Raw genomic sequence first — 15,137 nt, 5'->3', positions numbered from 1 at the left:
TCTGTGTCATTTTGATGGTTTAAAAAGAAAGAAAGAAAGAAATATGTTCAGGATAGAGCATTGCTTTTTTTTCTTTTCTTTCCCTCAAGTTTCACAAAGTAAAGCACAGCATGAACACGAGCATGATGGCTGGATCAAAAACCACCTGTTGTATCCCTCAGTCTGCAGCAGAGCGCCCGTGGTCAGAATCATCTGTTGTAGCAAGTCTGAGCAAGTGACAAGTGACTCATTATCGAGGGCCGGTCCATTGATGTCATTAACAAAGCTATGGTCCACTAATTTACAGCTCCACTCTGACTGTGGCAGTAATTGAAAAGGGTGAGATATTATCCACCATCACCTACATAATCAAAGTCAGAGATTCTCATCGACTTGTTTTAATGATTCACACTTTTATTTAAACTGCTCAGAATGAGGATGGGACCACAAGATTTTTTACATTTTTTTTTAATGAGAAAATGAAAATTTCACAAATTATCAATGGATTCTATCGTTGCCATGGCTGTGTGTGAATTTTGGATTCTAATCACAGCACTGCAGGAGGAGAAATGTGAGGGTTTTCTAGTGATCGGTGGCGTTCTCAGCTGAATGAGGCCTTTTCCATTGTTCCTCAAGTGAGATTCCAGTGAGGTCCAACTCTACTAAAAAAAAAACCAGAGGGAAAATAAGCAACAAGCAATCTGCCTTTGATGCTGCATTGGCTGGTTTCACATCTGTGGATTAGATGAGCTTGATCCTACACTGAAGTAGGCTTTAAGTCGAGGCACATCTGAGAAACCAGTCCCTTAAGTATTTGGAGAAATTCTGAGTACATCATTTGCAACGGATAATTCTTCCCGTGCTCGCTGTGCTCAACTGGTACTCTGGTATTTATGTTTCACATCGATCCTCTGCGAATGCATATTTTTGGGACCATGGAAAGCTTAATTTCATAAATAAATCCATCAGATTCTGCCTGTGTCTTCGGAGATGCATTTACAATTCTGAACGTCTGTTGTGTTGAAAGCTGCTGAGGTTAATTGCTGTTTAAGTTTGTCTTTGCTTCCTGGAAAAGCTGATTTCCATGAAAGATGATGAGCTCTGCCAAAATGGAAACGGCACACATGATCCAGCAAATAAAACTGCAATGTTCCTCAGACACAACTGATGAGGTGTAGAATAGTTGGTTGTGGTTATTTAAACGAATTTGCCGACTGAGAGACTTCACGGAAGCCTTGCCGCTTTCTTCACTGCATGATCCACCTCATCAGATGCAAGGCAGTGGCGGTGCATAAGGAATGCAACGCTATCTCTGTATCTAGGCCTCACATGTTTACTGCACCGTCTGGAGTCCCTCCTGAAAGTGAAAGTGTGTCATCTAATGTATGCAGCTAACAGCCACTGCTCCTGAGCTGTTCTGGGTATTGGGGATTACATAAACTAAACCAACATGGAGTGTGGAACTGGCGTCCTATCTGTGAGTGTGTGTGTGTGTGTGTGTGCTACTGCTCCTCCTATGGTTCCTCTCACTCCCTGACAACTGAAGCCTGAGCATCTCCAAAGACCTGCACCGTGGGGAGTCTTGTTTTGCATTATCATTAAAGACACATATGGGGTGTGAGAGACTGTAGTGCTGCATGTGTGCCACACACACTGGATCAAAAACTAGGGCCTACACCGTGTGCAGACTGCAGAGTTGTTGTTTTTTTTTTTTTGAGGACACATTTGCTGAATTTCAGGACATTTTATATAGCGCCATTTTGTACCGCATTATTTCACAGGGATGCACCCGAAAGATTAGGATGAGGCAGTGCTAGAGACAGCAGCATCACAGCCGTCTGCAGCAGCGCTTCTCATTTTCCCAGGGAGCAGCCGAGTGGTGTCTGTGCAGCATTTGTCAGAATGTGAACATTTCTGGCAAGTTTTCCATCAGAGCATATCATCCTGTGGAAGAGAGAAACCAGCTCATCTCAGTGGGGGCACACACATTCCTCGATTATTTTCAGCAGTGTGGTACATTTACATTGAAAAGATGCACTTGTATGGAATTTAACCTTTTCTAATTATTTAGCATGTGAGGGGTTTATTTTTATGCCAAGATACCAAAACCAGTCTAACACAGATGGTGGATCTCTCCTTTTTCCTGCCTTTGATGCATATTCCACACACACACACACACACTGTATATCCTATGAAACAAACAGCAGAGCATCATCAATGAGTAATCGAGAGAGACTGCAGGGCAGAGCGTCAAACACCAGGGGAAACAGGGCGACTTGGCGACATTTCACCATCTCGCTCAGCAGCTGGTGATCAAACCAATCAGATACGGTTGGAAAATCTCTCTTCTTCTTCTCTCATTACCCTCCGAGCATCTCGATTCACGTCTCCATCACGGTTGAATGTGGATGATAGCTTGTTTTACTCCTCCTGGAAGCAGATGAGTCACAGTCTTACAGATGAAAGAATGAAGCAAATTACAGTGAGATCAAAAGAATTTTTAGCAAAGTGTTTTTTTATAAATGAAGTCCGACGTAAGTGTTGCCAATGTTTTAAAGACATGAAAATGAACATTAAAAAATAAAGCACACAATGAGTGATCACAGGCATTCACACATTTCCGACATTACTTAGGTGTTTACTCATTCTGACTCTCAGCTGACAACAGACCTCAACATCAGATTTGATCCATTTATTGGATCAAACAAATACAAAAATAATATTACATGGATGTTAATTACATCCTTCGCTTTTCTAATAACAACGTAAGGCCACTGCAGTTACATCATTAATACCCCAGACACAGTGAATTCCAGCATTATTATTTGTGCATGTTTACCACTTAAATAATTGAAATGTCTCCACTGGGAATTGTTTGCCATTATAAACAGAGAAGATATGCACTGCTTGGTCCATTAGCGTTGGGTGACAGTACAATCAGCCACTTTAAAAAGGTTTACAAATGCTCCGACACATCCTCAGAATATCACCACTGTTTACGACAAAGGTTGTGTTCATATAAAAGCCCTATCTGACCTGCCAGAGAGATATAATCTGCAACTGGCCAGTACCAACTTCATTGCACCTCCATGTACAATATCAAATTAGCATACAATATAACGCCTGCGTACGTAGGACATGTCTGGAGTAACAGATGGCCACATGGAAAAATAAATAACACTTTTTAATAACAGAATTCTGCTGCACTCGCAGACTAAAGATACAAACTGAAGAGAAAAAGGAAAAGTCGTCGCTACTTAAGTGTTTAATGCATAAAGCATGAGCACTGTATTAAAAGAGCAGTTTCACCTGTTCCTGGGGAAACTGGATAATACTCTCTGAAGCAGCTTTTCTTAAGTCTTAAATCACGGAAGGCTCAGCCATCGAGAGTGTGCAGGACGGTCAGGGACCCTGCCTGCAGCTCGGAATCTGTTTCAAACAACCAGTTATGACTTTCTCGACCATGTGGTGACCAAGATCGAGCGCTGTCAACCATATACAACCAGCCCTCTTTAGTCTTGCCCTGAGATGAATGCCCCTCCCTTCCCTTCCTACTGGTCATTTGGTCCATTTCATTTATTGCCAAGCATTGTCTCCACATTTACGTGCCACTCATAATGCCAGCAAAAGCCTTTATAGAACACTGGGAACTTTAACCCATGGAATTACTCCATGTTCCAATATGTTGGGGGATTTATTTAATGCCTTCATCCTTCTCAGCGCAGCTATCTGATGATACTCTTTTACACTGCTCTGTTCACCATAATAAAATTGCAATTGTATGTTCAGCGTGGTAAGTAATGCACATCTTGCACTGTCCCTTTAGGCTTGTACTTAGTGAGCTCATACACACAGATGTTACCACGTTCCTGCAACGTCACCGTTACACATTACTGTACGTTCATTATATTTGGCAAAGGAAGGGCTTCAGATTCTACTCTAGTCCCAGCTGTGGTAGTGGGAAAAAAAATCGTCTTTTTCCATCTCCCATTTATCTTATTGTGAGTATACTTTCTGAATCAATAGCAAAAATCTATTTTAGTACGATCATCCCATGACATCAGTTCCTAACAGAGCTCCTTTGAGACTGATGGGCCAAAAGCCTGTGAAGGTTAATGGTAAGGAAGAGGTCACAAATTGCTTCATTCTGCCTCCTCCATTATCTGCTCCTGCTGTCAAAAACTGTACTCTTGATGACTTCCGTTCATAAATCAAACCTCAAGCGCGCGCGTATACAAGCGCTCATCTGAGGAGGACCTGGCTGGCGTGAGTCCAAAAGATAAGTCCTCCGCTGCAAACCTCTGACACAGAGAGAGGGAGAGGTGGCGATAAAGAATTGGGAGAGGACCAGAAAATCAATCAGGAAGCCATCTGCCGTCCCAGCACTCTGGAGATGCCAACAACTGTCTACTCCTCCGCCGTGTTTCCCTTATTCCCTCTGCATAGCCTGAGGGGACAGCCACAGAAGTGACCACAGCTCCTAAAAGAGGGATCTATAGCTGTCTAATTCTGATGGATGGAAACAGAGGCAGTGTGCACGAATCAGTACAACCCACCGGAGTAATATGCATTCACTCAGGGGAATGCCTCCTCTAATGCGTTCATGTGTTCTATAAGTGTGCAGACGCTCCGTCACAACTTTACCTACTGCTCTCGGTATGTCTCATCTTGTGACAAACTCTACATTCAAGAGCATTTCTCATAATCATATTAACGTGATGGGTTGTTAAAATAGAATTAGAAGTTGTTTTTTTTTAAATGTCAGGCACTTTCTATGGGCTCCAAATAAGATAAAGAAGACGATCTTATTCTTGCGATTTCAGTGTTTATACATTGAAATCACTCACTTGCATTAAGTGAATAAATTACCACTTATTTATGAATAAAGTTGAGATATGTCTGCAGTGATGCTGCAAATAACAGTCATTTAGTCTCATCTACAAAATACATCATTTAAAACAAACACTGTTGACACCACATGAATTAAATCCATAAAATATGGCTATGATTTAGTCTTTTGAAGCTGCATCGGCCAATAAACTATATCAAACTTTTTTTTTTTTTTAAATTTCCTCTTTACAAAAATGACTACAAAAGCTAGCAAATGACCTGCGTCATTTTACCTCAGTTAAATTTGCATTTCAAAATTACCTCAGCAAAAGCAGAATAGAATAAGACCGGAGTTTCTGCTGTTATCAGTAGTTAGGTGATTAAGTTCAAGATTTGCTCGGTGCTTGAATAATGCCTGTGATCTAAGGCTTTTCTCTAAGCCACCTGTACGTAAGAGGAGCAAGCCCTCAAAATGTCCTGAAAAGGTTCTTAACAAAATACCTGAAGATTTGTCCCACTTTCTCTTGACAAACAGAAAGTACAGTGGAAGAAAGGAACGTGCAGAGAGGCACGTTGGCCCCCTCTACAGGAGAAGATGTCCTAAAAATGCCTCATGATGTGGCTCTGAAAATCACCGGAACGTCAGCCATGAAGAGGCTCCGGGTATGATGACAGAGGTATTAAGTATTTGTTTTCTTTCAGATGGACGCACACATGTTTCACAGTTTGTCCATGTGCACATAAAACGAGTAGATTACAGAAACAGCGCATATTCCAGTTGGCTCCTGACTCCCAGCAACAGCCTCCAAGAAACAAATATTTTATATATATATATATATATATATATATATATAAAATATTTACAAAGTACTTCAGAAAGTACTTATCAGTATAATTTCCTATTGATTTAACCGGCAGAAAAATGTGCAAAGGCGTGGAGTTTGGAAGGGAGCACGCGAGCTTCCTCCTTTGGGCTCCTTTCAGGGCAAGGCACATATATCAAACAGCATTAAGCAATTCAATCCACCAATATCCGTCCTCGGGATATTGCTCCGGAAAAATAGATTTGTTCGTATACTCAGGGTCGATGCCGTTACATTCTCTCCTGAAAGAACCACTTTTGCAGGAGGCTGTCAGAGCACGGCCGGAGTGAGGGGGCTGGTGTCCCGTTGTCTGTCTTGTCCTCTGCCTGAACACACTTCTGGCTCATCACATGGTAAAGAGTCCCATCCTGAAACACAGCCAGGTTGGGAAATAAGTATTACAAAGAAATGTAATATTATAATACTAAAGCACAATAGTTACATGATGCTTGATCACTCAAATGGCAAAAGCAGTTAAAAGTAAAGTGTATTATTTTTACATCATGACTTAAGATCAACACTGTTTTAAGAGCAGCAGTTCTTATTATAGTAACACAGATATTCTGCCCTGACTGATCTGCCCATATAGTTGCCCTGTTCTGCATGTTTCATGTCTCATTTCTCTTCTCCCTTCTTTTATTGTTCAATTCCCCATTCTTTTACCTCTTGCCTCCTTGTTACATCCATTCAGTCTTTCTTGGCCCCATTTACATTTAGATAGTGTGGTTTAGCAGCTGACACTGGTTCGGTGTAACTACACTGAACACATGCTAAACAACTCCCAGCATCGTGTGGCGAATACCCAGCTTGCTGGTGCTCTGTGATTTACAGTTCAGTAACAGCAACACCGGTGCTCGGCACCTGTGGAGCAGCTCGGCAGTGCGTGTGACGTGACGTGGCTGTGGAACGAATTCGATTTTGGTCCTGGAGGGGACCTCGTGATTCAGTTCTCACAGTTTCAGTCTAGTAATAACACATAAAAGATTAATGTTACTAAAGTATGAATTTTACAAGAAATTATTCTGCTGGTTGTAATGTGCTTTCTAGTTAATAAGACAATAATATATATAATACATATATTGCCAAAAGCATATTTAACTGAGATTTTGAGAAATGATTCATACAAAAATCTACATGATTAATAATTCACCCTCTAAGACGAGAAGAAAATTCAAAAACTGAAAAGGAAACTGCTTTGTGGACCCCGGATCAGGTATCACGTTACTCTTTTCTTTCACTAACAGACAGTGACTCAAAAACTGGTTCCCTCACCTTCACTGCCACTATGCTACATCCTGTCTTACCGGCCTTTGTTTGAATACAGACACAAACATCGTAAGCATAAATATAAGCAGAAATACACTTATTACCTCTCGGAGGTCAAATTTCTGATCTGCAGGTACGAGTTGGCCTCGTTTTCTGCACAGCTGGACGGTCAGGTAGGTGCTGATGTTGTCACCCGCAACGCATCCGGCAGGTTCCCTCGTGTTGTAGCGGATCTCACCGTCCATGGAGTATTCAAAGAACTGTGGGAGGAGATGAAACAGATGACAAACTGTGAAATGTCAAATAAAAGCAAAATGGAAAAATCCTTTTCATTTTTTTCAATGAAAGTTTTAAATCTCACTTGAAATAGACTCGTGTCAATTTTTCACTTCAACTCAACTGATGGTAACACAACTTTAATTTTGGAATATTTGGAATATATAAGGCAATCTGTAAATGCATGTATACGTGTGAGGGAAAAGATATGTATCAAGAAAGAAAATGCACAGGGTCTACTGAGAGACACACACACACACACACACACACTGTTGTTATGTGCGCAGACTGTGAATGAAAATGTGGAGTAAGTGTGATTCTGCAACATGCAGAGGCCTCTCATAAGACAGACAGCACAAACACTGCAGAGTCCACTTCCTACTGAGACGACATCAGTGTGCGTCCACAGAGGGGCTGCTGGAATAACAATGGTAAATTTCACAGTGTTTCCTGGACTACCGTCAACCACAGAGGATAAAGGCGTTGGGAAATACATTCTCTCTTTGTATCAACAAGGCCAACATATCATTTTTCAACCAGGGGACAGGTGGATCTAGTCTACTATTCCCAGATCTGTAAAAGTACAGCTACAAGTCCTTGACGTCTATGAAATAAGAGGATTGTAGATTCACTTTGAGGGAGTCTGAGCAGCCATTTATGGCCATTATTACAGCTGTGTTAGGTAAATAGAAAATAGGGAATATGGAGATGACAAATAAAAATGAAAGAAAGGAAGAATAAAGAGCATAAGTTTAGAGGAAAGCTAAGAAGGAGGAACAGAAGGGTAATAAAAGGGAGAGATGAATCAGAATGAGGCTATAGTGCTCAGACAGGTGACTCTTACAGGACTGCAGGGACATTTGAAAAGCCATTTAAAATCCTTGTAAACAAATATGTGGCACCACTCCATATCACTGAAGGTACAGACACAGCAAAGATTTCAGCTGAACTCGAATCAAACTTAATTCAAATCTCAGTGCAGCTTGTGAAAAAGTACCTTAAAACCTTCAGTAAAATGTGGCTTTGATAAATGAGTCTGTGACATTTCATAATGCTTTTAAAGAGTCAGTGTGCACTATGCTGGGTGCTTAGCTGCGTTTCTTGTGGTTAAGTTGAAAAAAAAAAACAGCATAAAATAAATATAACACAACATGAAAAACATAACTGTAATTCTCAAGTACAACTAATAAAGAGTATTAATATTTTACAGTGTTAAAATTAAGACATTTTAATGCCCATTAAAACAGATTGAAGTGATTTTTCACCAGAAACATTATATGGCCTGTAGCCTGAAAGATTAACGCTCAGTACCTGGTTCTGACCCATGCCGTGACACGGGTATAGGATGACCCTTTGGCCCACCACTTTGTGTTCATCTATAGGATTGTAGTCAAAGCAGTAGTTGGTCTTCCCCTGGTTTTTAAGCTGAAATGTGCAAAAAGCATTTATATCAATATAGTTTTTTTTTTCTTGTGTTAAATTAAGCTTACAGGAGCTCATATAGGGGAAAGCAAATTAATTCCAAAGTAAAGTAAGTATCACACTTTTCTCCAGTCTGCAGTGCTCAGCTGGATTAAATACAATGAAATTGGTGATAATTGGTAAATTCATACTCTAATTTAAACCTGACACTCAGTGACTCAGATGTGTTCTCACCATTCCAAACATGCCTGGTCGATCCTCTGGGATATGAATATCGGGGTAAACGTTGTCCAGATACCACCTGAAGCTTTTACAGCCCAGCTTCTCTCTAAGCCTCTTCCGCTCTGTCACGTCGCCAAAGGCCTCCTAGAAACAAAGACCACAAAGTGACAGTTCCACCTCATTAGTTTAGTTCCACCTTTCTGCCCTAATATCCAGAGATTCAAAACAATAGCAAGAAGACCAAGAAGAACAGAACTACTGTATAATGGACATTAGATGATGTTAAATATCTCATATAAAAAAAAGACCTGCAGTGTCAGAAGACGTGTTCATAGCACAGCTCTGTGCTGAAATGGTATACAATAGCACCATCTATAGTTGTTTCATAATTCCACATAATTACTACAGATAAAAAACAACAACACGCCCTAAAACAAACAGAGCTCCTAACAGAAAACCACTCCTACATCCTAGTCAAACAACAGCAAGAGGATCAACCTATATATTTAGTATGTGTGTGTGTGTGTGTGTGTGTGTGTGTGTGTGTGTGTGTGTGTGTGTGTGTGTGTGTGTGTGTGCATGTGTGGGTGTGCTTATGTAAATACGTTTATGCACTCATAGATACACACATACACACCGCAGTGATCATGGCTAGTGCAGGGAAGAATACAGTGATTTGCCAGTGAGCATATGCTCACCACACTGTCCCTGCTGGAGGAAGGGTTCAGCAGCGCTGCGGGATGATGGTGGATGATGGTAGTTTGCCCGAGCACAGCTCTAATTGGCCCTTCATCCATTTATTTGGTCAAGAGAGGGATTCCCAACGGAGGCAGTCTGGTGTCAATGGGAAGGAAAGCTATGGACCATGAGGGAAGACAATGAGGGCCGGTGTCGGGGGGGGCACTACAGTATGTCAGCCTAATAAAGGGGAAAATTAAGGACCAGTACAGGTGCTACTTAAATGCTGTAAAGTACGGGTGACTAGCAGCCCAATGACAATCCACTATATGGATTCAGTATATGGGGTCACTGGAAGACAAAACTAAAGGAGCAGTTAGAGGCCAATCACACCTACACATGGGGCCAGAGAGGCGTCAATTAGTGGAGAGTAAAAAGGCAGTGGGAAAACAAGAGAAGCATGTCCATAGATATTTCCAGATTCAGTCTTTTGTCTGATCCTAAAAGGACAGAACTTTGTGTGTGTAGCTTCCGCTCTGACAACGTCTGCAAACTCAGAGAGATTCAGTATGAATATATAAGAGAGAATATCTTGACAAACTTATTGTTCAAAAATAACAGAAAATGAGAAAAGACAGGACTGCTATAAATAATGTGAATGAAATCCCATTTATTAAAACATATTACTGTTGATAGAGGCTGGTGCCTTTGGGCACGTATCTAAGTATTGGGTTTGTTGTGCCACAGGTTGGAAAGGCTACCTCCTCTCAGAGAGATGAGTGCCACCTGATCTGTGTTTAGAGAGCTTCTCCTCTTAACTACACCGTCACACACTAACCCAGCCCCTCCTACGCATGCACACATACAAAGGCAGGGCACCCCGTGGGTTAGCACTGCTCTCACCCTTGTCAAGGACAGGTGGGTGACACCCGTTGGCACTGAGTGACATGGAAAGGTGGTAATCACACACCGGAACGCCCTGACACCCATGTCACCTTGGGTGTCTGCCGCTCATGTATCCCAAGTGTCACTTAATCAGGGGAGCTTTTACACCACAGCGGGAGAGGTGGGTGTGTGTGTGTGTGTCCATGTAATACTGTGCATGTGTGTGTGGGATTGAGAGTTTGTCACTGATGAAATCAAGTCATTAATCAATGAGACAGTTTTGTGATGAGCGCAGCGACAAAAAAAAAAAAAATGCCGTCTTCACAATGCTCCATAAAGAAAGCAAGTCATTCAGTCATTAAAAGCCAGAATGCCTGCTCGGAGAATAGTTTTGGTTATGTTTCACACCACTTGCACATAACACACATGTACAAGCAAACCATCTGTGCAGACTTACCAGTCGTGCGTGTGGGCTCCGATGGTAGTAGATGTCTTTGTACTCATCCATCCAGACCTCAGCAGCTCTCACGCTGTTTGCAAGAGCTTTGCTCCGGGAGTAAGGGGCCTTTTTAGGGAACACGTGGCCCACATGGGAGCATGGGTGGATCTCCAGGGTGCCTCCACACTGCCAAATCTAAGAGACATCAACAACATCACCACCACTATCACGAGGATTTGGTTAGCTTCTCAGGCATGATTCAATCATGTAATCAGCCAAAACAAAGCACAGCCTTGTTGTTGGAGAGCCTGAAAACAGAAAAGCTGTTTTTGGTTCAGTCCCTTTGGGATGTTGCGGTTATTGGAGGAAAAGGGATGTTCAAATTCTTCACAGCAATTAAAGTATCAGGCTCTTTGGCCTGTTTCACTGCCTGTTTAGTTGTAAATCTTTCAGGATGGTTTTGACAGGGAATGAGGGGTCTCATATAGTGCAAGTCTTGGATAAATGTAAACCAGATATGGCTGCCTTTTTAGTGCCTGCGCTGTTTTGCATTGTGGCTTGGTGCTAGAAGCTATGCATATTTCATGTCAGTAAGGAGACAGTGTGTGCATATGTGCCTATTTCCCATAAAGCGTGAGGTTCGCATGTGTGGAATACACGTGTTTGTACATCAACACACACAAGAAGGTAAAATAATTTCTTACCCTGAAGGAGAACTCCAGGTTCTCTCCTCCCCACACCTCCATCCCTGTGTCATATGTTCCCAGGTAATGGAAGTAGTTCTTGCTCACAGCAAACAGGCCACCTGCCATGGTAGGAGACCTGGGGAGAAAAACAGTTCAGTCAATAAATGATCTTATAAATTATATCTCATTTGAATAAGACAAATGATATATCAGCGAGAGGTTTAACAGCTGATATTGGTGTTGTAACATAACTCCTGTGCTGTGAAGTTTTAAATTAAAAAAAAGTTCATTCATGACGTACCTGATGACATCAGTGGGGGAGCGACGGCGTTTCTGCTCGTGCTCTGGGACAGTGTGCCAGGTGAAGACCAACCGCCAATCAAACCCCCCAATCTGAGGTTCACCAGAGTTGCCTAAATACTGAAAGGTGTTCCAGTCGATCACATCGATGACGGGACACACCACAGCCGATGGCTCCTCTTTGATCCTTGTGGAGAAAGGAGAAAAAAAGCTGTTGACAGGTGTGTTTGTGTGGGGGGGCGTCATGCTACAAAGCAAGCAATTTGTTCATCTCAAATGTCTGTGTCAACTTTTTGTGTTGCCCTTGCTCTGAGGAGCAGATACTGAGCACACCGAGTAACAGCGTTCCTGTAGCTGGCTGGTAGAGATTCAGGGCCTCACCTCAACTAAAACACCTAATCTGCCTAATCACATGTCCACAATTTGAATGAATCTTCATCAGACAGTGTCCTGTCTTTTCCTGCTGAGGGTTTTCTCACCTTTGGAGCAGGGGCTCTAACCAGCCCTCATGACACTCGCAGTGACAGTCCAGGAAGGTCAGCACATCTCCCGTGGTGATGGACGCCCCTAGCAACCGGGCTCGCACCAAACCCTCCCTCTTGGTGGCCCGGATCAAACGCACCTTCCTCAAACCTGAGATGTACCTTTCCAGCGGCTCCTTCAGATGATCTTCAGGAAATTAAACAAGTAAACAAATAAAAAAAAAAAAAAGAATAAGACATCTGAAAAATGTGGGATTTTCTATGCATGTGCATGAAGCCCATGTTTGTACTGAGAGCACTTATATTTCTCAAAATCCCTTCTTGCATTAAATGAACACATGGAACAAGGACAAGCACAACAGAGCTATTAAAATCTGCTTTTAATTACACGTTGTCATTCCTTGGGTGATATGTTCACCGCCCTGTCCGCCCTGCAGATTTAGCCAATGTTTGAGCAGTGGTAAAGGCAGACACTGAATCATTCACAAGGTCACGAGCCAAAACATTTAAGAACCACTCCTTAAAATGCCTCGGCTTCTAACGTTCAGTTTGGGTACAGAAACCAAAACAATGAATGGCAACAGACTAGAACACACTGATGTCAAGATGTACAGCGTAAGATTTCCCTTCATCCGACATCTTAGTTTCACAACCTGCCACCACTTCCTATATCTCTGTTTGGCTTTCCTAATTGCCAGCATGTCAGCCTCTCCTCTCCCTCTGCCTCTTCCTGTCTGATAAACCGGCGACCGCCACCTGTCTAGTGTGCCTCCGTGTGTGTCTCCCTCAGTTTGGCAGCCTGCCTTCCTACAGCCCCTCTCTGCCTGTCCATCAGTCTCTCCATCCATGACAGCCTCCTTGCCTCCGTACCTCTATCGCTGTAGTCGTCCACCAGCACCACCTCTTTCAGCAGGATGTCAGGGGACGTCTCCAGCACGCTATGGACTGTCCTCAGCAAGGTGGACCAGGCCTCGTTGTAGAAGGCGATCACCACAGAGGTTGTTGGCAAGGAGCGGTAATCATATTTCAGCTCTCTGCAACTGTAAATGCAAATTCAGGTGTTGGGTGGCAGAGTAACAGGGTTAAGACTGCAAACTGACATGTTGGCCAGAGCAGGAAGTATAAGCTTGGTTGCCTAAGTAAATATTCCAGGGCACAACAGTGAAAACTTTCAGATATGGAAATCAGCTGTTATCACTCCACTCCCAACTGCAAATGATTTACCAGCACTCCTTTCAGACCTACAGCGCCTCTGCAGTACTGAGCTGGGTTTTAACTTTGCTGTGAGATTCACATTGTGCGAAATTCAGGATGAAGTAATTCTTGGGGTGGTGGCTGACACCACTTAACGAGATACTCACAGTGGGTTCCATCTCTCTGGCAGCCTGCGATGAAGCGACACTTTATCACTGACATAAATGTTAATCTGATTCTTCTGGAGACTTTCCTCCTCTTTCCTCTTCTCCCCTTCGTTCAGATTCAGTTTGACGGCCCTCCCCATTTCCCCCGGGGCATTTAAATCCAAGGGGGGCTTCTCGTAGACGGGCTTCTTAAGCTGTTCGTTTTCCACATCTTCTCCTCCGACAGGGGCCTCGCGTCGACTGGACGAGCTCGCGTCCCCGGAGTTGTGTCTGAAAAATATCAGACATCCCAGTAAAGTGGCACCAAAGAGGAAAACAAGTAACTTGGGTCGATTCCTTCTTGAGCAGGCTGCCATCGTGTCGCTTCCTTCCTCGGTGCAGAGCTGGACGGAGGTCTCATGCCCTGGAGAGCTGCACGCCGCTGGCACCTACAGCTGAAGTGACACTTGCGGTTTCAACAAACTTGTCCAGTTTCGACTTCAAGTTTGTCCTTCATGCTTTCGGGTAATCTGTCGAGTTAAGTTTTCATTTCCTTGGAAAAAAATGTCCAACTACCAACTCTGTGAGAGGTGTTAGCTCAGAGCGGAACCTTAACGTCTTTATCTCGACGGACGCTGGAGTAGAACACTCCTCCTCCTCCTTCTCCACCTCCTCCTCGACTCTCTTTAACGGTGCACTAAAGACAAGTGTGAAAGGATTAGCAAACTCGGATTAGTTATCTCCTCGGATTAGCTAGCTACCTAACCTGTAGCTTCCCACTGGAGACAAACAAATCTAGGTCAAATCGAAAGCGTCGTCTGCAGTTCCCCTTCAAAAAATTAAAATCGACATGGATGTCAAGTCGTTCTCAAGATTAAGAAGCGGTGTCCAAATACTATCTGTGTGAAATATTTAATGTTATAGGCAGCTGTTGGGTAACTAGATGAACTTCGCCTGGCGGCTACATAAACTTGTGTTGAAGTGAGAACCTAACTGTCAAGCTAACTCAGCTAGAAGCTTCATTTCCGGTGTACGAGTGTCAAAATAATCACATGCATTGTATGTGACTGAATGGTATCAAAGGAATAACAAATAATACATGTTTATTAGGGGTAAATGAGTACGATCTGCCAACTGTTTAGAGGAATATTCGCTACAAAGGTTAAACTCTGCCTCTTGTTTAATATCTGTTGCACAAAACTATTTAAATTTAATATATATATATTTTTAACCAGCACTCCTAATCACTTTTGTATGTCTTTTCTAAGTTCTGTCTTCTTCGTCTTTGTTTGATTTAAAGTTTAATTGGAAGAATTACTGTAGATTTTCGTCTGTCTGTTCAATTCTTCTGGTTTCACTAATTTCACAAGCGCTGTAAAATCCTTGCGTGTTAGGTGTACTATACAACCACTGCTTCGTAGACCGGTGGAAGACTTTGGACCAATTGCATGCTTTTATTTTGAAGGCAA

General features: G+C 42.6%; 1 protein-coding gene across 1 annotated transcript; it reads right to left on the bottom strand.

The window, feature by feature from the left end:
- Positions 1 to 2,656: 2,656 nt before the first annotated feature.
- galnt12 (UDP-N-acetyl-alpha-D-galactosamine:polypeptide N-acetylgalactosaminyltransferase 12) lies at positions 2,657 to 14,644 on the bottom strand. Its single transcript, XM_041053594.1, has 10 exons — positions 13,690 to 14,644; positions 13,199 to 13,368; positions 12,326 to 12,515; positions 11,848 to 12,033; positions 11,565 to 11,682; positions 10,879 to 11,055; positions 8,871 to 9,002; positions 8,526 to 8,639; positions 7,043 to 7,198; positions 2,657 to 6,040 (listed from the first exon to the last, which is right to left on the bottom strand). Exons 1-10 carry the CDS (start codon positions 14,043 to 14,045, stop codon positions 5,903 to 5,905), a joined length of 1,737 nt encoding a protein of 578 aa, XP_040909528.1. The 5' UTR covers positions 14,046 to 14,644; the 3' UTR covers positions 2,657 to 5,902.
- Positions 14,645 to 15,137: the final 493 nt, after the last annotated feature.

This window comes from Toxotes jaculatrix, chromosome 13 (genome assembly GCF_017976425.1).
Source record: "Toxotes jaculatrix isolate fToxJac2 chromosome 13, fToxJac2.pri, whole genome shotgun sequence".
Classification (NCBI taxonomy): domain Eukaryota; kingdom Metazoa; phylum Chordata; class Actinopteri; family Toxotidae; genus Toxotes; species Toxotes jaculatrix.
This window is presented reverse-complemented; position numbering and strand designations above follow the sequence as displayed.

What these genes read in the sequence shown, in the direction of transcription:
- galnt12 (XM_041053594.1), bottom strand. Translation starts at nt 14,045, where the DNA reads ATGGCAGCCTGCTCAAGAAGGAATCGACCCAAGTTACTTGTTTTCCTC. An exon ending in TCCCCCACTGATGTCATCAG is followed by an intron (nt 11,683 to 11,847) that starts GTACGTCATGAA and finishes TTTTCTCCCCAG; the next exon opens with GTCTCCTACCATGGCAGGTG. An exon ending in ACCTGGAGTTCTCCTTCAGG is followed by an intron (nt 11,056 to 11,564) that starts GTAAGAAATTAT and finishes GATGTCTCTTAG; the next exon opens with ATTTGGCAGTGTGGAGGCAC.